The 24,010-nt window shown below is 51.6% G+C and overlaps 1 protein-coding gene and 1 pseudogene across 2 annotated transcripts in view; one reads left to right on the forward strand and one right to left on the reverse strand.

Annotated features, from left to right (window-relative positions):
* LOC149349162 (heat shock 70 kDa protein 12A-like) overlaps positions 1-24,010 on the forward strand; it is a 378,995-nt gene that overhangs the window by 90,290 nt on the left and 264,695 nt on the right. For both annotated transcript variants that reach the window (XM_089578106.1, XM_089578107.1), the window contains one exon: positions 20,351-20,753. In XM_089578106.1, the coding sequence (XP_089434232.1) occupies positions 20,672-20,753 (82 nt within the window). In that variant the 5' untranslated portion in view covers positions 20,351-20,671. The remainder of the gene's footprint in view (positions 1-20,350; positions 20,754-24,010) is intronic.
* LOC149349164 (uncharacterized) lies at positions 15,729-20,673 on the reverse strand (annotated as a pseudogene).

Genomic DNA, 24,010 nt, shown 5'->3' on the forward strand with positions numbered 1-24,010 from the left:
GATGATCGGTGACAATGTCGAAAGGGCGCCCGTACAAGTAAGGGCGGAATTTGGCCATCGCCCACAGGATGGCTAAACACTCCTTCTAGGTGACAGAGTAATTAGCTTCAGCTTTTGTTAATGTCCGGCTGGCGTAAGCGACAACGTATTCGTCAAAGCCAGCCTTGCGCTGCGCGAGGACTGCGCCGAGGCCGATTCCGCTGGCATCGGTGTGGAGTTCCGTCGGAGAACGAGGGTCGAAATGACGCAGAATTGGCGGAGTGGTCGGGAGGCGACGGAGTGTCGTAAAGGCTTCATCACAGGCTGGCGACCACGCTTAAAGGTCGTGGCCGGAAAGGAGCTTGGTCAGAGGGTCGATGAAGTGAAGTGGAGTGAAGTGAAGATAGTGGCGAAGTTGCGGACAAAGCGGTGGAAGTAGGAGCACGGGCCGACGAAGCTGCGGAGGACTTTTACAGAAGTGGGTTTAGGAAATTCTGCTCGCACCTTTGCCGGGTCCGGGAGAACACCATTCTTGGACACGACATGTTCAAGAATGGTTAGCTGCCGAGCTCCGAAGCGGCACTTTTTTAAATTAAGTTGGAGGCCAGCGTCGGTCAGGCAGCGAAAAACAGTCGCAATATCTACGCATGCAACGTAATCAGCTTTAACCCCCCTCCCCACAAAGGGCTTAGCGCAGAGGAAGCGAGAGACTGGAGACAACGTTCGCAAATTTACATAAGTATGGTATCATTTTCCCCGAACACTACAAAGACGCATGCCCGTGAAGCGACCAACAAGCCTCCGCCTGCGACGCTACACGGGCGTGTACGGGCCCCAGTCCCGTGATGTACAAAACACAACAACCGGAGGAACAGTACGAGGCCATCCTGTCCAGCTCGGACCTAGCGACACAGTGGAACTTGATAATCGTACCCAGAGTGGCTTAAATCCCTGGGTGGTCCGCTGGGCCGGTCGCAGAGCACCGCAATAGTGCTCTTCCCACCACCGGACTTGAAAGCTTCATGGCTGACTCTGACTGACGTTGTCTGCAACCGCTCTGTGTATCCGCTTTCGCAGTGAAGTTATTATCAGTGACATTAAATTTATGCGTAGTTCAAAAAGCTAACTTGGAAATCATATGAACGGACACTTTGAATAAACGGGAAACAAAATTCCCTGACACTCGTATAAGCAACATCGAGCGCATAAATTCGAGCCCTGGAGCTCCGCCGCTCAACGGAAGGTGCCTGCCGTTAGTGGTGTTTGCTTGTGTGGCAACGTAGTCCCATTGGGCTCCGCCCGCGGCGAAGGCTCATTGGTTAGGGCGCTTGGCTACTGTGCTAGAATACTCGGGTTCGAACCTGACGGCCGGGTAGTTCTGAGGAAAGTAACGCTACAACAACCGTCACGGTTCACGACGGATACTTCAGAAACGTTGCGCTTAACGCATTGTGGCTACCATTCTATTCCCTCAATTGCTTCTTAAAATTTATCACACCTTTCGGTGTGACGCCAAAAAATAAAAATTGTCCAGCACACTTGCATTTCGCTTCCATATTCGCTCAGGAACGAAGCAACTTGAGTTTTGGACGCATGTCACGATATCGTGGGCGGCTTGATGTTTGGTTGGCGCCGAAATTCTAATTAATCGGGCCAACCTGCCCACTATTGCAATCTCCGTAAATTTGGAGGGGGAAGAGCGACAAACTTCGCCACCCCGCGTGCAAAAGATTAAGTTCCACAGCTGACCGGCGATAGGGGCCACGCCTGATTAGCCGTTGATTGGAGGCATGAGGCATAGGCAAGTTTCTTTAGCGACCCCTTTACTCGGGCAAATGATAAGAACAGAAAGTTACAACACAAAACCCAACAAGAAGAGTGCGTACACAGGCGCGACGCGAATTACACACACAAAATGAGGCCCCGAACACTACAATTAACACATAGAAGGAAACATCAGGGGGATTACTATACAGCAGCGTTAGAAGAATAACGCAATAATGTACAAAAGGTTAGGACGAGAAAGAGCGACAGGACAAATGAAAGAGTAAAGCGAGTGGGGAGAAACGGTGGCTTAGTTGCGGGATGGCAAGGTCCGATCGCAGGGAGCGTCGGGCTGCGGAGGCGCTCGGAGCTGATGGGGGGTTGCGGATACGGGCGAACTTGGGCCACGCGTCTTCGGGCCGCCGTCGCCGCGCTCAACGCGTCAGGCACACGCCTTAGCTCGCTTGCCGACCACTTCCCTGGCTGACCTCACACACGTCCGCACGCACCGAAATCTGCAAGCCAACTGCTCGGCTCGCGGTTTTCTCGGCACCGCGTTCCCGTGACAAACAATAAAAAAATACAAGCAAACGAATTCTCGAGGCCCAGTCGCCAACGATTTCCAGATGTTCAAAAACGGGGGAAAGAAACTCGAAGAGATTGAGAAGGGACTCGAGGGAAAGCTACGGTCCTAACAAGAAACTTGCGAAGGTTGGGAATGGTGCTGGGGCATTCAGCCGGCCGCTTCCCATCCCTACATTGTGCACGCGCCAGCTTCCCGGCGATAATCCTGGGGAGGGGGCGGAGTAGCCTAGACCCTCCAGCGTCGCGAGAGGTCAACTGCCCCCGCGAGGGGTGCAAAATCGTCGCCACCGCATTGTGACCCTTTCGGGAAAAACTGGGGCGCCTTGCCTGCCTATGTTGCTAAAGTAAAATACGTATAAGGCAGGCACGACTTTGTGACACAACCCCTACGAAAAGAAAGTTATTCTTAATATCATTCCAACACAAATAGCACAATTTCGTGTATGCACAACCTAGCCTTGCCAAGCAAGCAAACGCAGATGCAATACGCGCACTTCAGTCACCAGCGCGCACCATCTCGTCGCCTCATCAGTTTTCCCGACGGCTGGAAGGATCGCGCACTGCGCACTTCACATCGTCACGTCCCAGTCACTGCAGACTGTTCTACACTGCACTTGCAGTTGAAACAGTTCAACACTGTACCCAACATACGCACATCATGCGTTGCTAAACATGCCAAGCACTAAACAAGTCCGCAAGATACCAAAAAAAAGAGAAGGAATGATCACCTAAACGGAAAGGAGCTTCGGAGCTCGTGATGGTCCAGGTTCCGGTGCATATGATGACTGCCGAACTGTTGTCTTCCTTTCGTATGGCACTCAAAGCGACTTCTCTGTACCTCTTGGTGTAGAACTTCCCGGATAGAAACTTCCCGTTTCCTACCTCGACGTTAAGGCAGCTGGCACGAGAGATCGCTCGAGCGTCGACAACAGGGCGCTTCAACCGTCGGGTTTGAATTCGAAAGCGTCCCTTGCCGTTTGGCTTTTCCCTTAACTTTGTACGACGCATGAGAATCTTTCGCGCCTTTTCTGTCAGGCTTCTCGTGGAAATATCCCCCTTGGCGGGTGCCTAGTGACCCTACGTCATTTGCCGGTTGTGGGGTTGGTCGTGCAGAGACGGTAGTCTCGCAGCAACAGGCTGGCCCTACCCCCACGTATGCCTGTACTTCCACTTGCGCTGCTGGCTGCTGCTCGGAAAACGGGACATCCGTTAAAGCGACCGACCCTCTATATCGGCTGCTTGCTGCCGTTCTAGCCGCGCAAGAACTGCGGCATCACGATGATCCGCTGATTCCCCTACGGGCCACAACTTTGCTCCATTCTCCCGGTCAGGCTCTACAGCCGACGCGTCTCAGCAATGCTCCTCTACTCTGACCGCTCCGAGCTCCGTCGAGCTCGGCCTCTGGTTCTTCGACGACATCAAAGTCGTCACACTCCCCACCTTGCGGCTCTGTCAGCCTCTGAGGAACAGCGACAGGATCCTTTCGTATCTCGAAAAGCTGCTGCGCCCGTGCCCCATTCTCTAGGTCAGGAGGTGCTGTCGTCGCCATTGTGACGTCTGAGGGTGGTTCCAGCACTCGGCTGAACCTCTCTTCCAGCGTATTCGCTTCAGGTGTTTCCGGACTCACCTCTAGAGCGATTGCATGGTCGAGCTCACCACCTCGTTCCTTGACGATGCGAAGTTCCTTCCCTTGGAACGGGAGCTCACCATGCTCGGGAGGCGTCCGGAAGGCCACCTGGTCTGCTGCCGGTGCCACTTCTGCTACCGCCCTGCGGTCGCCTTGCCGGTAATTCCGTTCTCCGGCCTCAAGCACCTTCCGTGCTGTCTCACATGTCACTTCGCTTCCGTTCGAAGCGGCATCAGAGCCTTCGCTCCTGCTAGCCTTTGCTCGTGCTCGGAGAGCCTCAAATTCTCTCTGCATCTCCAGCACCCTGCGCGCCAACCGCACTTTATCTAGCCCGTCCTCCTGACGGCGACGCTCGCGTTCCGCTATCCGCTCGTCGCACGCAAATTGGCGAAGGGCTGCTCCCTCGAGACCTAACGCCCGGTGAGTCTTTCTAAGTCCTCCATCGCGCTGAGTCTTCGCGGCTTTCAATTGGGCGCGTACGTCAAGTCGGGCCTGAACACTACGCCTCCCGGTCAGGGCTAATCGTGGCCACCAAGTCCTGTCGCGGACGCCAGTTTGTCACGATATCGTCTTCGGTTGGCGCTGAAATTATAATTAATCGGGTCAACCTGCCCACTATTTTACTCTCCGTAAATTTGGAGAGGGAAGAGCGACAAACTTCTCCCGACAAAAGATTAGGTTCGACTGCTGACCGGCGATAGGGGCCACGCCTGATTACCGTTGACCGGAGGTATTAGGCGTAGGCAGGTTTTTTTAGCGACCCTTTTACTTGGGCAAATGATAAGAACAGAAAGTTATAACAGAGAGCCCAACAAAGAAGAGTCGTACACAGACGCGACGCGAATTACACACACAAAATGAGGCCGCGAAAACTACAATTAACGCATAGAAGGAAACATCAGGGGGATTGCTATACAGCAGCGTTACAAGAATAAAGCAATAATGTACAAAAGGTTAGGACGAGAAAGAGCGACAGGAAAATGAAAGAGTAAAGCGAGTGGGGAGAAACGGTGGCTTAGTTGCGGGATGGCAAGGTCCGGTCGCAGGGAGCGTCGCGCTTCGGAGGCGCGCGGTGCTAATGGGGGTTGCGGACACGGTCGAACTTGGGCCACGCGTCTTCCACGCGTCTTCGGGGTCACCGTCGCCGCGCTCTACGCGTCAGGCACACGCCGTAGCTCGTTTGCCGACCACTTCCCTGGCTGACCTCACACACGTCCGCAACGCACCAAAATCTCCAAGCCAATTGCTCGGCTCGCGGTTTTCCCGCCACCGCGTTCTCGTGTCAAACAACAAAAAAAAACAAATCCTCAAGGCTCAGTGCGCCAACGATTTGCAGATGTTGAAAACGGGGGGAAAGAAACTCGAAGAGATTGAGAAGGGACGCTAGGAAAAGCTACGGTCCTAACGAGAAACTTGCGAAGGTCGGGAATGGTGCTGGGGCATTACACCGGCCGCTTCCCGTCCCTACATCGTGCACGCGCCCGCTTCCCGGCGATAATCCTGGGGAGGGGCGGAGTACCCTTGACCCTCCAGCGTCGCGAGCGGTCAACTGCCCCCGCGAGGAGTGCAAAATCGTCGCCACCGCATTGTGACCCTTTCGGGAAAAACTGAGGCGCCTTGCCTACCTCTGCTGCAAAAATAAAATACGTGCAAGGCAGGCACGACTCTGTGACAACGCAGTAAGCTTGAATACGAGGCGCAGAATGCGGGAGACTACGTATATCGGGGGACCAACCCTCCGGAATACCTTCGGCTGTCCTGCGAGCCCGTGCGATCAGTCACTGCTGATCACAGCAACGCTCAGTGGAGTAGACGCGGTATCGTCCAGCACATGCATGCCAGTTGTGACCCCCAACCCGCGTTGCGATAAGTCGCACCCACTGCGGGTTCGTGCCACAGAGGAAAACTTCGTGTCTTCTACTGTAAAGAGCCTTTCTTGCTCCCGAGCACATCACAAGCAGCAACCGCAGTAGCGAGGGTGCTCGCGTACGCGCACACAGATCCTAAATACTGAAACATAACTACCTCTGCAGAAATACAAACTTTCGCAAACCATATATATATTGGAAACGTTATCTTACAGACAATATTGTCACGACCAGAGGAGCCGTGAAGGTAGACGTCGGGAAGAACCCAAGACCGGGAGCCTTCTTTTAATTATGGAGCCAGCTTCCACAACACAGAACAGAACAGCGCTCCACGAGAGCCCACCGCCGCTTCGTCGTCGTCTTCGACTCAGCGCGGAGGCCGCGCGGCGCGTTAGGCGCGTGGCATTATTCCCCCCCGCGAAAGCAAACATCGTCGCGATGTAGAATGGGGTATGTACAGTGAGGGGAGGAGGAACAAAAAAAAGACTGGGGGTGAGGTGAACTATACAGTGCGCGCTAGATGACATGCAGGGAGAGTCAAGTTCACACGTGGGGTAAGGGGAAAAGGTACGAAACAGCGTGAACACAGCGCTCAGTCACGCGAAAAGTACGGCTTTAAACGCACTACATGCACGATTTCAGGCCGTTGGCGCTGAGGGCCGGCGACCACAATTCCATGGGGGACAACTTCGTAGTTGACGCTGTTCAGGCGGCGCAGGACTCTGTACGGGCCAAAATACCTATTTAAAAGCTTTTCGCACAATCCCTTGCGGCGCACTGGTGTCCACACCCACACGTGGTCGCCCGGCTCGTAGTGCACGTCCCTGTGCCGAAGGTTATAGTGTCGGGCATCGGCGGATTGCTGGTCCCTGATGTGCAAGCGGGCCAGCTGACGGGCCTGCTCTGCTTGCTCCACGAAGTGGCCAGCTTCAGGGGCAAGCTCTGCGTTGCCGTACGGCAGCATGGCGTCTAGCATCATGCGGACCTCTCTGCCATACACGAGACGGAACGGGGTGAACTGGGTGGTTTCCTGCGTCGCGGTATTATATGCGAAGGTGACGTACGGCAAGACCTCATCCCAGGTTTTGTGTTCAACGTCGACGTACATCGAGATCATGTCCGCCAATGTTTTGTTGAGCCGTTCCATTAGACCATTGGTTTGGGGATGATACGCTGTTGTTGGTCGATGAGCAGTATGGCTAAGCGCTAAGATGTCACGTAGGAGTCGGGCTGTAAACGCCTTGCCTCGGTCAGTAATGATGGCCGATGGGGCGCCGTGTCTAAGCACGATGTCGTGCATAAAGAAGTGGGCAACTTCGGCGGCAGTACCTCGCGCAAGGGCCTTCGTTTCAGCGTAGCGGGTCAAGTAGTCTGTGGCGACTACGATCCACTTATGGCCGGAAGACGAGAGAGGAAATGGCCCCAGAAGGTCCATGCCGACTTTGTCGAATGGTATTTGTGGCGGCTCGATGCACTGAAGCAGTCCAGGAGGCTTGAGCGCGGGTTTTTTTCGCCGCTGGCATTGCCGGCATGTCCGGACATAATGCTTGACACTTGAAGTTAGGTTGGGCCAGTAATAGTTCTGCCGGATTCGGGACAAGGTGCGGGTAACTCCAAGGTGGCCGGAAGTCGGTTCATCATGGCAGGCAAGGAGGATTTCATCCCGCAGATCAGACGGTATGACGAGCAGGTAAGTTGTCGGACTTGAAGTAGAGTTCTTTTTATAAAGAACCCCTCTCCGCAGGCAGAACGACGATAGTCCACGAGCTAGGTTTCGTGGTATTTCAGGGCACCCACCTTCGAGATGTTCAATGAGCAGACGGAGCTCGGCGTCGGCACGCTGTCTGCAAACGAGCTCAGATGTGCTGACCGCTCCAAGGAAGCTATCATCGTCGGTGGTGTCTTGCGGAGGAGGTTCGACGGGAGCGCGTGACAAGGTATCAGCGTCGGTGTGTTTCCGGCCTGACTTTTAGGTGACGGTGAAATCGAATTCCTGCAGGCGTAATGCCCAACGTGCTAGGCGGCCGCAAGGGTCCTTTAAATTTTTCAGCCAGCACAGCGAGTGGTGCTCGGTGACGATACGAAACGGTCTGCCATAGAGGTATGGGCGGAACTTGGCGGCGGCCCAGACTACCGCTAAACATTCTTTTTCCGTGGTAGAGTAGTTCAACTCAGCACGCGACAGTGCGCGGCTGGCGTAGGCAATTACTTTGTCGACACCGTTTTGCCGCTGAACTAGAACGGCGCCAAGACCGACGTTGCTCGCATCCGTGTGCACCTCCGTATCGGCATCTTCGTCGAAATGTGCCAGGATGGGCGGTGATTGGAGTAGGCGTCGTAACTCGTCGGAGGCAGTCTGTTGTTCGTTGCCCCAGGAAAATGACGTGTCATCACGGGTTAGGAGCGTCAGAGGGCTGGCGAGCTGGGCGAAGTTTCTAATGAAGCGGCGATAATAGGAGCACAGGCCCAGAAAACGTCGGACTGCTTTTTTGTGGGAGGGGACCGGAAAGGCAGCAACGGCAGCAAGCTTCTCTGGGTCAGCGCGGATTCCGTCAGCACTAATGACGTGCCCGAGGAACTTCAATTCGGTGAACCCAAAGTGGCATTTTTCTGGTTTGAGGGAGAGGTTGGCGGATCGAACGGCTTCGAGGACAGTCCTGAGGCGGTGCAGATGTTCCGTGAACGTTGCGGAAAAAATGATGACATCGTCAAGATAAACAAGACAGGTCTGCCACTTCAAACCAGTGAGAACGGTGTCCATCATTCTTTGGAACGTGGCAGGAGCACAGCAGAGCCCGAATGGGAGGACGCGAAATTCATACAGCCCGTCCGGTGTAATGAAGGCGGTTTTCTCACGGTCCCTCTCATCAACTTCTATCTACCAACAACCACTTCTGAGGTCGACCGAAGAGAAGTACTTGGCTTGACGAAGTCGGTCGAGGGAGTCGTCGATACGCGGGAGCGGGTACACGCCTTTCTTGGTCACACTGTTCAGCTTCCTGTAGTCGACGCAGAACCGTAGTGTCCCGTCTTCCTTTTTCACAAGGACGACAGGAGACGACCACGGACTGCTTGACGGTTGGATGACGCCGTCTGTGAGCATCTCTTCGACCTGTGTTTGAATAGCATCTCGCTCACGAGGGGACACACGATAGGGCTGCTGATGGATGGGTCGGGCTCCTTCATGCGTGATAATGCGGTGTTTAACTATCGACGTTTGGCGGACTTTCGACGACGACGTGAAACACGCACCAAACTCCCGCAAGAGGTCCTGGAGTTACCTCTTTTTAGTGGGTGGAAGGCCAGGATTTATGTCTACGCTGGCGACCGCTTCGGCGTCAGCTCCAGGTGTGTCCTCTGCACAAGCAAAGCATTCGGCCACTTCCTGAACATGGTCGACGTAAGCGATGGCTGTGCCACGGAACAGATGTCGATGTTCATTGCGGAAGTTGGTGACAAGGACCTCTGTACAACCGTCATGAAAGGATCCAAGGCGCCGTGCCACCGCAACCCCCTTAATGAGTACGAGGGAGACATTAGGCTCGACAACCCGGAGTCTCCTATGTGGCTCGTCCCGGGTAACTCTCGTGAGAATGCTGGCACGTGGTGGCACCGTAACGTTATCGTCGGCGACTCGCAGGGCGGACCGAGAACCCTGATGCGCAGGTTCTTCTGTGGCCATTGCGGTAGAAAACGTCACCAAGCGGTTCGGGAGGTCTATGATAGCACCGTGCTCGCGAAGAAAGTCGATGCCAAGGATGACATCGCGAGAACATTCGCCGAGAACGAGAAAAGTGGCAACGATCGAATGTGCAGCCTCGAACCGTAACCCGGGCCGCACACATGCCGAGTGGTGCGACAAGATGTGCGCCTGCCGTGCGTATGTCGGGGCCGTCCCAGGGTGTCGTCACTTTTTTCAGGGCCGTCGCAAGCCGTCCGCTAAGGATAGAGTAATCTGCGTCCGTATCAACCAACGCGCTGACCTGCTTTGTGTCGACGAGAACAGGGATATCCAAGGAGACCCTGCCTTCAGCACGGCCCGTCGATGGCTGTTGTGGAGGATTTAGTCGGTGCGGCGGCGGAACCTGGTCGGCGACTGGGGTTGCGCTGTCGGAGCGATTCAAGCGGCGCGTTGGGGGAAACTCTTCGGCGATGCGGCGTTCGGCGTCGGGGCGATTGGGTCGGTGCAGCGGCGGAAGCGGGTCGGCGATTGGGGTTGCGGCATCGCGGCGATACGAAAGGCGCGTCGGGGAAAACTGTGCAGCGATGCGGCGTGCGACGTCGGGGCGATTCAGTTGCTGCGGCGGTGGAAGCTTTGCGTCGGAACGGCGTTCGGCGGCCTCGCCTCCAAAGGCCGCCGGAGCTAGTTTTCCCGACGAGGGCTCGAGGAACCACGTTCTCCTGAGGCGAAACGGGACCCAGATGGCGAAGACCGGCGTGGAGAGGGCGATCGCGACTCGCGGCGCGGAGGAGATGGTGAACTACGCTGGCGGGTGACATACTCGGCGATGTCTTGAGGGCGCTCTCCAGGGCGTGGACGGGGGCTGTCGACAGAAAAACCGCGTAGTCCCATTTCGCGATAGGGGCACCGCCGGTAGAGATGGCCGGCCTCACCACAGTGGTAGCAGAGCGGGCGTTGATCCGGAGTGCGCCAGAGGTCAGTCTTCCGCGGTGCCTGGCGCCGATCCGCCCAGTAAGGAGTCGGCTGGGCAGAGTGCACCGCGACCAATGGTGCGGTGTAAGGCGAAGGCCCAGGAGATGGGGCCGCGCGGCGCACGACGTCCGCGTCCGTGACTGGCTGGACAGGAGTCGGGTACGGCGCGGGATCGTATGGGGTCGGTTGCGGCGCCGGCACAGCTGCAGCGTCTTGTGCCCTGAGTGCCTGTCGGACTTCCTCGCGGATGACGCTGGTGACGGAATCGACGCGAGGGGCAAAGGTGGCTTGAAGGTGCTGCAGCTCCTCGCGGACCACGGAACGGATGAGTTCGCGTAGGGAGTCCGGATTCTTCCTGGGATCATGGTCGAACAGTCCAACGTTGATAGAGTCGACGTTTGGCGCAGTTGCCGGTCGTACTGATGGGATCTTTGCTGCAGCAATTTCTCCATGTGCACGGCGTCGGCCAGGATTTCCGCGACGGTGTTGGGCGGGTTCCGCACGAGGCCGGAAAAGAGCTGGTCTTTTACGCCGCGCATCAGGTGCCGCAGCTTTTTTTCTTCAGGCATGGCCGGATCGGCGCGATGGCAAAGACGCTTCACATCCTCGACGTTCATGGCAACACCCTCACTGGGAAGCTGAATTCGAGAGGACAGTGCACGCTCTGCGCTCTCCCGGCGGTCGCTGTTGGCGTACGTACTCAGGAGCTGACGTCGAAAGTCCGGCCACGTAGAGAAAGTAGTCTCATGGATTTCGAACCACGTTCGTGCAGAGTCTTCAAGGCTGAAGTAAACGTTACGCAGCTTTGTAGCGTCGTCCCAGCAGTTAAAGGTCGCGACCCGTTCGTAGTTAGCCAACCAGTCTTCGGCATCTTCAAACAGGTCGCCGTGAAAGGGCTTAGGCGTGCGTGGAGTCTGAAGGGTGAGATAGGTGGGGCTGGCTGCAGGGACAGTCGTAGGCAGGGCGGGCAGTGGCGTCGCCATGAGTGGAGTGGTAGTTGAAGGCGCGCTGACAATAGGAAGGGCCTCGGGGGACAGGCCGCGGATCCTCCGGCTGGCACGATGGACAGGGGTGGTCACAAGAGGCGGACGCGTCGAGTCGTCCTCAGGAGTAGGGAGCATCGGCCGCACCTCCACCAGTGTCACGACCAGAGGAGCCGTGAAGGTAGACGTCGGGAAGAACCCAAGACCGGGAGCCTTCTTTTAATTATGGAGCCAGCTTCCACGACACAGAACAGAACAGCGCTCCACGAGAGCCCACCGCCGCTTCGTCGTCGTCTTCGACTCAGCGCGGAGGCCGCGCGGCGCGTTAGGCGCGTGGCAATATATCCTGTATTAAAATTAGTGTAGTGTACTTTGCGATAAAAGCATGAAAGGCAAGCAGATAGGCGTAACCGAGCACCGAATTTGCCTATGGTGAGAGGGCGCCTTTTCTTTATGCCACCAAATATAGCTAACTGTGAAAAATAATTTTTTTGCATTCAACAGGCGCAGTTTTCACAGCCGATATTCAAACAAATTATTAACACTCCGAGACTATTAACTATTAACGCGCCGAGAAAGCATGCACGCGGTTCGCGCTCCACACCTGGCCAGACCAATTACACCCCGAGCCATACAAGCAAGTTTGGCCGTAAACGGTTATTCAATGAAATATGTCCGATAGGAATGTTTGGATCACTTAATTCTTGTCAAATGAAAATACATTGAATCAAAAGACTGCTTGCGATCTTACTTGAAACTTTTATGACAGTTACAATAAATTATAGATTATACGGCGAAATATACCATGGTATTAAAATCCTCAGCCGGGATTTGTAATTACAAGCGATAATGCTCTACTGGTGCTGTCAGAGAAGCCAAACGTTTGCCATGTTCAAAATGCCTGTAGGTAGCCAGTCTACGTCAATAACTGAAAATCCACTATAGCGCATTGGAAGTAAGGCTTGCTGAACATCGGCCCTTAACTGGCGTGAACGATGGTCACGCTTTCAAGAAGTAGCGCATTGCTCAAATGCCAATGAAAGACCGACTTTGGCACCAATTAGTTCCGTCGGTGGTTCATTACTGCCGTGTTTACTGGGCGCGCACTAGCGTAACACCAAGTTTTAAAAATAAGTCAAGACTCATTCATGGCTTTTCAGGGGGACACAGGGGCGCAATAAAAGACACGGACAGAGAAGTAGACAGGGACGAGCGCTTACTATCAACAGGCTTTATTCGACGTAGACCGTTAATATACCTTCGCTTAGCCAAACGCCACTGTGCGAATCACAAGCACGTGGGTACCAGAAAACACCAAAAGAAATCCAAAGGTAGGCGACTACAGAAATCTATCTAAGAAAACCATTTCAGATCGGCGAAGTATCATAGATGAATCACTGATGCAGTTATCTCCTTTTTTTCTGATGTAATAGGCTTCCATCAGTTCCCGTTCAATCTGATCGCGGCTTCTCAACAATACTCTACAGTCCGATAAGCGGGGAAAACAGGCGACCTTAGTCTTCTTAGTGCGTTCTTGGCAATGGTCCGGGAGATGGGAGCCTGTCTTCTTTAAAGAATTCTTGTGCTCCAGAAGGCGCTGGTTGAGGCAACGTCCAGTTTCCCAACGTAAAACTTCCCGCAAGTGAGCGGGAACTCATACACAACTCCTTTTGTGCAGGTTACGTGGGGCTTACGGTGTTTTACGCCACACTCTTGCCGTTTTTCTTTTCTTCTTATGCGTGCGCACAGACCGGACAACTTTCGCGGAGCAGAAAAAACTACTTCTACTCCGTACTTTTTGGCCACCTTCTTGATGTTGTGGGAAGTTCTGTGTACGTATGGTACCACCTTCGGCCTTGAACACTTCGTTGGGTCTTTCGCATTGCTCTGCTTGCTGCCCTTCAAAGACCCAACGAAGTGTTCAAGGCCAGAGGTGGTACCATACGTACACAGAACTTCCCACAACATCAAGAAGGTGGCCAAAAAGTACGGAGTAGAAGTAGTTTTTTCTGCGCCGCGAAAGTTGTCCGGTCTGTGCGCACGCATAAGAAGAAAAGAAAAACCGCAAGAGTGTGGCGTAAAACACCGTAAGCCCCACGTAACCTGCAAAAAAGGAGTTGTGTATGAGTTCCCGCTCACTTGCGGGAAGTTTTACGTTGGGCAAACTGGACGTTGCCTCAACCAGCGCCTTCTGGAGCACAAGAATTCTTTAAAGAAGACAGGCTCCCATCTCCCGGACCATTGCCAAGAACGCACTAAGAAGACTAAGGTCGCCTGTTTTCCCCGCTTATCGGACTGTAGAGTATTGTTGAGAAGCCGCGTTCAGATTGAACGGGAACTGGTGGAAGCCTATTACATCAGAAAAAAAGGAGATAACTGCATCAGTGATTCATCTGTGATACTTCGCCGATCTGAAATAATTTTCTTAGATAGATTTCTGTAATCGCCTACCTTTGGATTTCTTTTGGTGTTTTCTGGTACCCACGTGCTTGTGATTCGCACAGTGGCGCTTGGGTAAGCGAAGGTATATTAACGGTCTACGTCGAATAAAGCCTGTTGATAGTAAGCGCTCCTCCTTGTCTACTTCTCTGTCCGTGTCTTTTATTGCGCCCCTGTGTCCTCCTGAAAAGTTATGAACCAACACGCCCAAATACAAGTGCTTCTCATTCATGGCTATCTTTGCCACTAATTTTAAGCAAAATATGCAAATAAACGTCCATCTTGAAAGTGGGGAAGGTGGCTCCACAGCACAAATCAACTAATACCGATTCCCCATATAACTAAATCCTGAAATTACTAACTAGCATCCTGGTTTAAGTAGAGCAGCGTATTTTGTGCTCCGGAATTTTCCTTTTTTAAATCAAATTAAATTTTCTCACACACACACAACATGGCTTCCGGAGAGCGCTCTCCTGTTAAAACCAACTGATTTTATTTACACATAAGCTCCATTTCTTCCCTGACCACCAATTGGTCAGCCACTTGCCAATTGCATTTTCTATTTTTCAAAAGGTATTCAGCAGAGTTTGTCACAAGATGGTATTCATTAAATTGTGGTAAACGCATTCCACTGCCTTTCGCGTGCCCCAATCTGCCATTACATTTGCGTGGACAATAATATCGCCGGCTGCTCCTTTCCACACAGCGAGCTAGTGACATAAACCTCAACAAAACGCAACATAAAAAACGGTGTAAATGTCAGAAGTAGCATTAATGTGTGTCAAATCCATCAATATGCCATCCAAGCAGCCCCATCTGCCGCCTTGTGTGCGAGCATAATCCTTGCAAATGCAAACTAATCACTAAACAATATAATAGACGATACACACTATGAGAACAATAACTGCAAAAGCCCGAAACAAGCAAGGACAGAACATCACAAAAATAAGCAAGGACATACAAACGCAAGAATGGTTTAATCGCACACACATGAATGTCAACCTCAAAAATCGTCTTCCGGCTAACATCGCTGTCATAAACTAATAATGCCAGCACAGAAAAGTGGACCTTAAAGATATTGGAGACACTCAAGAGTTACCTTTAAAGATATGTAGCTCTAACATTCACTAATTCATGTAACACCCAAAAATCCTAAGAATGCCGGTGTATACTCTTGGAATGATTTAAGTGCCATGAGTGCTCGCTTTTGAAGCGCACGCGTCGGCTACAGGCCTCATGGCTTTTGAACACTGACAGTTCTTTTGTCAGCAGCGCTCAGGTCCCCCTTCATTGGAGACCTTTAATTGTCAGGCTCTGGGCATGAGATACCTCTTCGTCTTTATGGCCACACCGCGGGCTCTCTGCGCGGCCGAATCTATGTACAATGTTCTTCCGGTTTACACAATTTTACAATGAATTCATTCCTTTTCACCAAACGCTGCGCTTAGGTGATAACGAAGTTTTAGAAATACCTGTTTTTTTTTAGCTTTTTAAGAGAAGGAGGCTGCTACAAAGCTAGTACGCGCATTGCGCGTGCCGTGCTTCCATGGAACACAACAGACGCTTGGGATAGAAAGAGCGTTTATTCATCCCAATCAGCCAGCTTGTATGGCGTGAGCGGGCGAGGGTAAGGGGAGGAAGAGACGAGGGAAAGCGTGAAGAGTATGCGCTTGGCGTTCGCTGTAGCGAAGGCATAGCGTTCGCCGTTGTGAAGGCATAGAGTTCACACCATTTCTCTTCCCTTCATAAAAAAGTCGCTCTACTGGCTTCTTTTGGCGTGTGGAACGTTGCAGTGGCGGCCGCGTGCATGGTGGCTGTGCCGATGCAGTTTATTCCTGCCCTGCCGAGAGCCTTTTTCTTCTTGCGCTGCTGGCGAATGCGCCGGTGATGTAGGTGGTTGATGTAGCCTCTGCTCGCTTCACTCCTTTGTCTTGCGAGACCGGCGATGGCGTCTCCGCTCGCAAGCGTTGTCTTTGGCTGGGTTGTGATCACGTGGGGGAGTTGTGCGTCGAACACGCACCTGGTCAACGTGACGCCTGACCGGTCCGGCTGGTGTCTGTACGGTGACCATTTGTGACCCTCCTCTAGACGTGACTGTTCCAGGGAGCCATTTTTCTGTGCGCCAAAGTTACGTGCATACACTGCAGCTCCAGGTAGAGGTGGTGACCATTCATCTGGCTCCGAGACTGAATCTTTAACGATGGGAGGGAAGCATGTGTCCAGACGAGAACGGAGGCGATAGCCAAGAAGCGCCTCTGAAGGAGACTTACCCGAGCTGTTAGGTGTCCTTCTGTAATTAAAGAGCTATCTGGAAATGTCGTTATCTAATCTTCCACCCCTCATCTTCTTGGGGCCATCATTTATCGTTCTGACTGCTCTTTCAGCCAACCCATTCGACTGTGGGTGATGCCGTCCGAAGATGCGTTATATTATTCTTCTTCATGAAGGTAGCGAATTCATCACTGTGAATTGAATACCGTTGTCAGAGACCACAGTCCTTGGAATGCTAAACCTGCTGAATATCTCGCGCAAGCAATTCACTTTAGCTGTAGTAGTAGCTTGCTTCGTACGAACTGCCTCAATCCACTTGCCGTGCCCATCCAATAGAACGAGAATCATGCTTCCCGCAAATGGCCCTGCGAAATCCACATGTATCCTGGACCATGGTTCTCGAGCAGTCGGCCAGCTCTCTGGCGGTGCTGCGGCTGGCATGGGCAAGTTTTGGGCACAATTCTGACAACTTGCTGCTAGTCGTTCTATGTCGCGGTCCAATCCTGGCCACCAAAATGATGATCTTGCAGCTGTTTTCATAGCTGACGACCCCTGATGTGTTTCGTGCAGTAGGTGCAAAACACGACGTCGTGCTTCCTTCGGCACTATTACGCGGTGACCCCAATACACCAGTCCGTGGGCCAAAGACAGACCTTGTCTTTTATCAAAAAATTGAATAATACTCTCATCATCTATACCTCTTGCGGTCGACGGCCAGCCATGCTTTCTCAACTGCGCAACCCTTTTGAGTTGCGGGTCATTAGCAGTTAATTGCTTCAGTTCATCAACTGACACTGTTCCGTCCTCAAATCCAGCTAGAACAAGAATGTAATCAGGCGGATTGTCTCACTGCAACTCTGTCGTAGGTGGTGGCAGTCGACTCAGGGCGTCGGCATGTAGAAGTTGCTGACCCGGCGAGTACTGGAGCTTGTAACGGAAACCTCCAAGGAACAGAGACCAGCGTTGTATGCGAGTGGCTGCCAGCGATGGGGTCGGTCGATCTGCCCTCAGCAATCCCAGGAGAGGCTGGTGGTCAGTAACAAGTGTGAACTCTCGACCTACGAGAAAATCTCGGAACTTTGTTACGCCAAATACAAGGGCAAGGGCTTCGCGTTCGAGTTGAGAGTAATTCCTTGAAGCCTTTGTTAAGGTTCGCGAACGGAAGCCTATAGGCTTGTTCACCTTGCCATAAGTGTGGAATAGCACGGCGCCAATCCCATGTTGCGACGCGTCACACTCCAGCTTGAGGTCTGCAGCCGGATTCAAATGGACAAGTACCCCTGCCTCACGAAGGCCTTGCTTGGCTTGCATAAATGCTGCCTCCTGCTCGCATCACCAAATACATCGTGTGTTCTTCTCTAGCAGCTTGTACAAGGATGCAAGAACGGATGATAAATTCGGCATGAACTTTGCGTAAAATGTAATCATGCACAAAAATGCACGCAGCTGCTGCACATTTTGCGCACAAGGAGCCTGAATGATTGCTTCGATATACTGCTCCGTCGGATGTAAACCCTCGCGGTCAATTGGGTGACCTAAGCAGGAAACAGACGCCTGGCGAAATTTACATTTGTCGAGTCTGAGCTTAACCGCGTGCTCCTGGAAACGCTGGAGCACCAGCCTTAATGTGTCGGTGCCACCGTGTTTTTCCGATATCAGTATATTGTCGAGGTAAGCCTGGACACCTGATATGCCTTGTAAAACAGTGTCGATTTTCCGTTGAAAAATTGCAGGCGCGTAAGCTATACCAAAAGGCAAGCGGTTGTAGCAGAACAACCCCCGGTGCGTATTGATAACGCACAGTTTCTTCGACTGGTCATCGAGAGGGATCTGATTATAGGCGTCACGAAGGTCGAGCGTGCTGAACTGCTCGCCGCCATTCAAAAACCCAAAAATGTCATCAATGACAGGTAGTGGGTATTGCTCCAGCTCGCATGCAGTGTTTAGGGTTACTTTGAAATCTGCGCACATTCTAACGGTGCCATCCTTTTTTAGTACCGACACAATTGGTGCACCCACTCTCCGTTTCTTACAGGGGACAACACTCCGATGATTACAAGCCTTCCAATCTCTTTGGATACCTTGTCGCGCCAAGCAAATGGAAGAGAACGGGACTTACAGAATTTTGGTGTGGCTCCTTCTTTAAGTTGAAGATGCCCTGGTGGTTCGTCAATCAGGCCCATTTCTGTGCTGAAGACGTCTTGGAAGTCCGAGATCACATGGTCCACGGTTGATGCACAGTTCTTCCTGAAGGGCGCCTTGAGCTTCGCCCCCAGCTTTGCCCCGATGTTGAGGACTGAGGTGCTGGGGACTGGGCTAGTTGGAACATCTTCTAATGAATGCGGCGCTGCTTGGTTGTACACGGACAAAGAAAGTTGTACACGGACAGCGATTTGTTTTTGGCCCGTTTGTACAGGTCTTTTGTTAATATTGTAAAAGATACCAATGTAATCAAGATTTTTAGGTACTTTGATGACTTTCTGATTGTACTTAACAGTAATCACAGTTACTTTATGGATGACGTTCTTAATGTTCTCACTCTTTTTCGTAACCATTTTAGTCCTCTTGAACTAACGTTTAAACTACCTGAAAACGGGGTTATCCATTTCCTTGACATCAGCATCACAATGCATCATGACCGGACGTGCTGGATGTTCAACCCTCGTGGCGAAAAACCATTGTTACCTTTTCATTCAGCCCATTCTAAGCTTGTAAAAAGATCTATTGCTAGCCTTTCATATTTTAATTGTTTGAAGAAGTCTTGCCCGCACCTCATGCATCAAAGTTTTCTCAGCAGTGTAAGAGGCTTGAGAATGCTGGATACCCTTCCCATGTCCTAGTGTCTGTGGCGGAAGGTGTTTTAAAGAAAGTCTGCAATAAAAAAGGCCAGGATAACCAAGAAGCCATGGGTAAGAAAGGAAAAGTTGCCGTCATTCCTTGTTTTCATAAGGTTTTTCATAATCTCAAAAAAAAATAGCGCAACGTGGAGCCAGAGTGGTTTTTTCGGCGCCTAAGAAGTTGAGTCATCTGTGTACGAAACATTTCAAAAAATTTAGAAAGGGTGTTGATTGTACGAAAAACATAGGAAAAAGTTTGTCAATTGTATTGAAAATGTCATTTATCAGATTCCTCTTTCCTGTGGCAAGCAGTATGTAGGGCAAACCGGCAGATACCTGAATGATAGGCTTCGAGAGCATGGGCGTGACGTAATGATATGCGTGGAAAAGGGTTCTTAGCCCACTGCCGTGTGTGTCACTGCATACCGCTTCTTGAACAATGCATGGTTTTAGAAGTGCACAATAACCGGTTGACACGAGAAATCATAGAAGCGGAATGGATATCACTTTTGAAAGATGATTGTGTTAGTACCCCCTCTGTTTCATTGCTGGCAAAAGAGCTCGCATATCTGGCTAATACGCTTTGCTAGCGCATGGTTTGACGGCGTGTTGGTCTTGATGTCGATATAAAAACCACCTTTCCTTTCTGAAATAAACCAGTGTTGGTGGTTAGCGCCGTGTGTTGTCTGTCTTTCTGTGTCCTTGTCTCTTTGCGCTACGTTTTTACACCTAGGGTGATCTTCCCGTGCAGTTTGCGTTCACTGAATTTACGCAACGTACTCACAATCATCGAAGGGACACTGAAAGGCAGGTAACTGGTGAAGAAGCTCCTAGACGTGCTAGGATATTAGCGAGAGGCACACTACGAGCGCTGCCGGAGGGTCCGAGCGGCGAAATGAAGGTGAGCATCGAATAATTTGCGGGCACTTAAGCTCCGCCTTCAAAGGTATGACGCGACACCGGTTCCTCTCGCCCACTGTTTCCGGTCTCATTATGTGAAAGATGCGGACGTACTTGCGTGTCAACCTAGGAATAATTAATTTCCCTTACTTGTCCTAATGACGTTTCAGGCAAATCAGCCGCTCATCTACCCCATAGCCCACGTTGCCCTTCAAGAAGTTAACACATGTTAACATCGTCGCAAGTTTTTTCTTTGTGGGACAGACAGACTCATGCACCACGTGTGTCTAGATTACTATTGCTTTACAAAGTAGGTGGTTTGCAATTTCCGCTAGCAATATTAATCGTTTCTTGAAGCATTTTTTTCTGAATTTTCTTTCCCCTCTGCATTCGGCCGATTTATGTTTAATTTCATCTAATTGTCTCTTTTTTTTTGTTCACAGGAGGACACTTCCAACGAGATCCAGGCTACTCGAAGACGGCCAGCACAACACAGCCACTCGATGCTTTCTTAATGCGCCCCTTTGTTGCCGCCGTGCGCATGCGCGATGCGTGGGCGGCCGCGCAAGACCCGTCGCTGATGCTCCGCCACCTAAGAACGGGCCTTTGTGCGCTGCTGACCCAATTAGGCGCTCCCGGGTCGCGGCGCTAATTGGTGGCCGCCACACAGAGTCAGCCTCTTGCCTCGCGGGTGACCGGTCCGCAACTTCTGGGTGGTGTTCCGTTCCTGCTCCGAGGATACAATCGTTAGTTGGCTGGTTCGCATGCGGTCGCCGCAGCACCAGTGCGCGGCATCGCCACACTCCGACGCTGCTACGCTGCTCAAGATCGTCACCAGTATGAAAGGTGAGCGTTGCGTTCAACTTAGCCACGGCTCCCTGCATGTGTACCGCCGTTGACTAACGCGCCTGCGTCTTTCGTGGCCCGATACTTGTGCGCAGCTCCTTCCGGGCTGAGCCGCAACTTCCGCCGCAGTTTTCGACGCAAATGCCAACCCGATGAATTAAAGCACGATAATGTACTACACCGATTCTTCCGTTCCGACTGAAACTTGGATTTATGTTTGGTACAGTTATGTATAGACGGCCCGACCTAAAAAAAACTGTGGCACCTCAGCAGCCGCCTCAGACAGTCCAACTCTAGAATCAAGTGGGGCGCAAACAACTGCTGGGAGACGAGAGAAACAACCTTCTTTTTTCCCTCGGCTGCCCCCCCCCCCCCAAACTTCCCTGTAGGGCGCACATTGTCTTTTATGTCTTCTTACCCCATCGCTTCCACGTGTCAGCCCCGTCTTCATATGTGAAACAAAGTCCCTCGTATCCACTCGAATGGGGTATATTATGCATACGAGTTAATACGTGTCGCAAAAATTTATCTTGTGAATTTGTACGTGGCGCCTTTAAGTTCGACGCGTCTGAAGTATGTATAGTATAGGCTTGTATATATCAAGCCTCAACTGACGCGCCATAACGAGCGCACACATGAGCTCAGATGTGTCTTGTATCGACTCAAATCTGCGAAACAGATAGCGGCTCATGAGTGCTGGGTAAAATGATGTGCATTTCGTGAAACGCGTAAAAATAAGCGATGGGATAAACAAGCGACGAGCGAAGTCATGAAAAAAAAACGGGGCAGAATTTTCGGCGTGCATTGGCCTCTTTTTTTTCCTCAGACCAACCAAACTAGCTCGTTCTGCGTTTGCAATGTTCTTGATATACATTTAGTTGGAAGATAAAACTCGTCTTCTCTGCTTTGTTGAGTGGTTTGAAGCTACTTAACGAATAAAGCTTGGAATTTTCGTGGCAGACCTCCGCGTGTATCAAAAATAAAACGTTGACAATGAGAATGCAACCCAGCGCTGCACAAAATTTTGGTGTACCAAGACGTTTCAATGCTTATCACAGTGCACATTCGGATTCACAACATCGTGAGAGCCTGCAGGAAGACTCGGTACACTTCAGTAGGAATCGACCAGTGCGGCCGTAATTTGTACAACTTGACAGGAAGAACCAAGCATGGGGAAAAATCCCGATTCTTTTCATACAGAAATAACGCTGCGCTAGTTCCCGTAGCAGTCGTTTAGTGGTTAGTGCAATCAGTTGCAGATCCGCAGGATGCTGGCTACAATCATGCTGAAGCCGTGTTCTTTCAGTGCGAAAGCGCTCTTCCGAAGGGTAAATACCGAGCAAGCAAGATGTGGGTTTGTGCTAAGGGCATAGCAACCGCAGCGTCGTGGCAGCGCTATAACACAGTTATGTAAATAAATAAATAAAACAAATATTGCCGCAGCTGGGTTCTGAACTCGTGGTGGCGCGAACAGATCAACCTCGCTGACCTGCGCACGAGAGCACTTGTGCATTGCACGTCGTGGTCTTCATCAACTGATACTACTACTGAACCGTCCGCCATGGTGGCTTAGTGGTTATGGCACTCGGCTGCTGACCCGAAACTACGCGGGTTCGGTCCCGGCCGCGGCGGTTGAATTTCGATGGAGGCGAAATTCTAGAGGCCCGTGTTCTGTGCGATGTCAGCGCGCGTTAATGAACCTCAGGTGGTCGAAATTTCCGCAGCCCTTCACAACGGCGTCTCTCATAGCCTGACTCGCTTTTGGACGTTAAACCCCAATAAACCACTAAACTATTATCGAACTAATGTCGTCACCAGACGTTCCCACGACCCAGCAAAGCAAAACTTGAGCCAACCAGGCAAAACACATGCTTTCGCACGCCTACTCGGTTTTACTACGTTAAAACGCTGCCATTTTTGTCACCTTTTCAATTTCTTAAAGGTTTTTAGATTCGTAAATTGTACGGCAGCTATATTACAGTTCAATTCTTCTGATGCGAAAGCTTCACTATGGGACCTCCGGCTTTGTCAAGATATCGTGGCGGCTTGATGTTTGGCTGGCGCCTAAATTATAATTAAACGGGCCAACCTGCCCACCACCGCACTCAACGCAAGTTTGGAGGAGGAGGAGCTACAAACTTCTCCTCACCACATGCAAAAGATGAGATTCGACTGCCGACCGGCGATAGGGGCCACGCCTGATTAGCTTTGACCGGAGGCAAGAGGCGTAGACAAGTTTCTTAAAGGGATTTAAGGCAGACAGCTGGGCTAGTTGGTGTTTAGATTGAGAGGACATAGTAGTAGCGCTTAAAAACAAGGACCAGAGGGTAGAGAAAGACAGCACAGGCGCTAGACATCAACTGACTTTATTCTCGAGAACAACAACGAATTTATAGGCGACAATCAGGAGCAAAAAATCAACTTCAGAATCGCATGCGTGATGTCACTTCCCGATACAAGAACCTCAAATCTTTAGTGCACAGATAAACATTCGGTTTGCTCACGCAGGTTTGCCGTTCCGAGTGAATGAGAAAGGCTTCCAATACTTCCCGCTCTTTCTGATCTGCACTGACATAAATCACACGTGTCTGCTCAAGCAAAGGGGTACATTTTTTGTCATCATGTTTACAACGTTTGCAATGTGCCGCCAAGTGTCCCGGACCTGATATCGCAGCTGCCAAATTGTTATGCTCCATGAGGCGAACATTGATGCAACGGCCGGTTTGGCCGATGTAGCACTTTCTGCAAGATAGCGGAATCCGGTAGACCACATTGGTCCTGCAGGCCATAAACGGCTTCCCATGCTTGATGGGGCATGACAGCTTTCTGTTGCAGTCATCATTCACCACTCTGCAAAGTTTGCCGAGTTTGTTGGGTGCAGTAAGCTCTACCCTGATATTTCCTTTCGAGGCCACCTTTTTAAGGCGGTGAGTAAACTGGTGAACATAGGGCAGTGCAACGCATCTTGCCCGTTCGTGAGCTTGTCGCTCAGTCATCAGTTTATGGTCCCCAGCTTTTATCTTGTGTATAAGACACTCGGCGACCGATGCAACCAGTTCCACGGGAAAACCTGCATTAGTCAGGCGACCCGCCTGCTTTTCAACGCCCTCAAGCATCTTGTGCGAGCAAGACTTTTCTAAAGCAGCAAGAAGGCATGTCTTAGCAATGCCTCTTTTTACCAATTTGGAGTGGGCCGAATCAAAATTCAAAATTGCTTTCTTGGACCTTGGCTGGTACATGTGGCAAACGTGTGAATC

This window comes from Amblyomma mixtum, chromosome 3 (genome assembly GCF_055824585.1).
Source record: "Amblyomma mixtum isolate Tamu chromosome 3, ASM5582458v1, whole genome shotgun sequence".
In the NCBI taxonomy this organism is placed as follows: Eukaryota; Metazoa; Arthropoda; class Arachnida; order Ixodida; family Ixodidae; genus Amblyomma; species Amblyomma mixtum.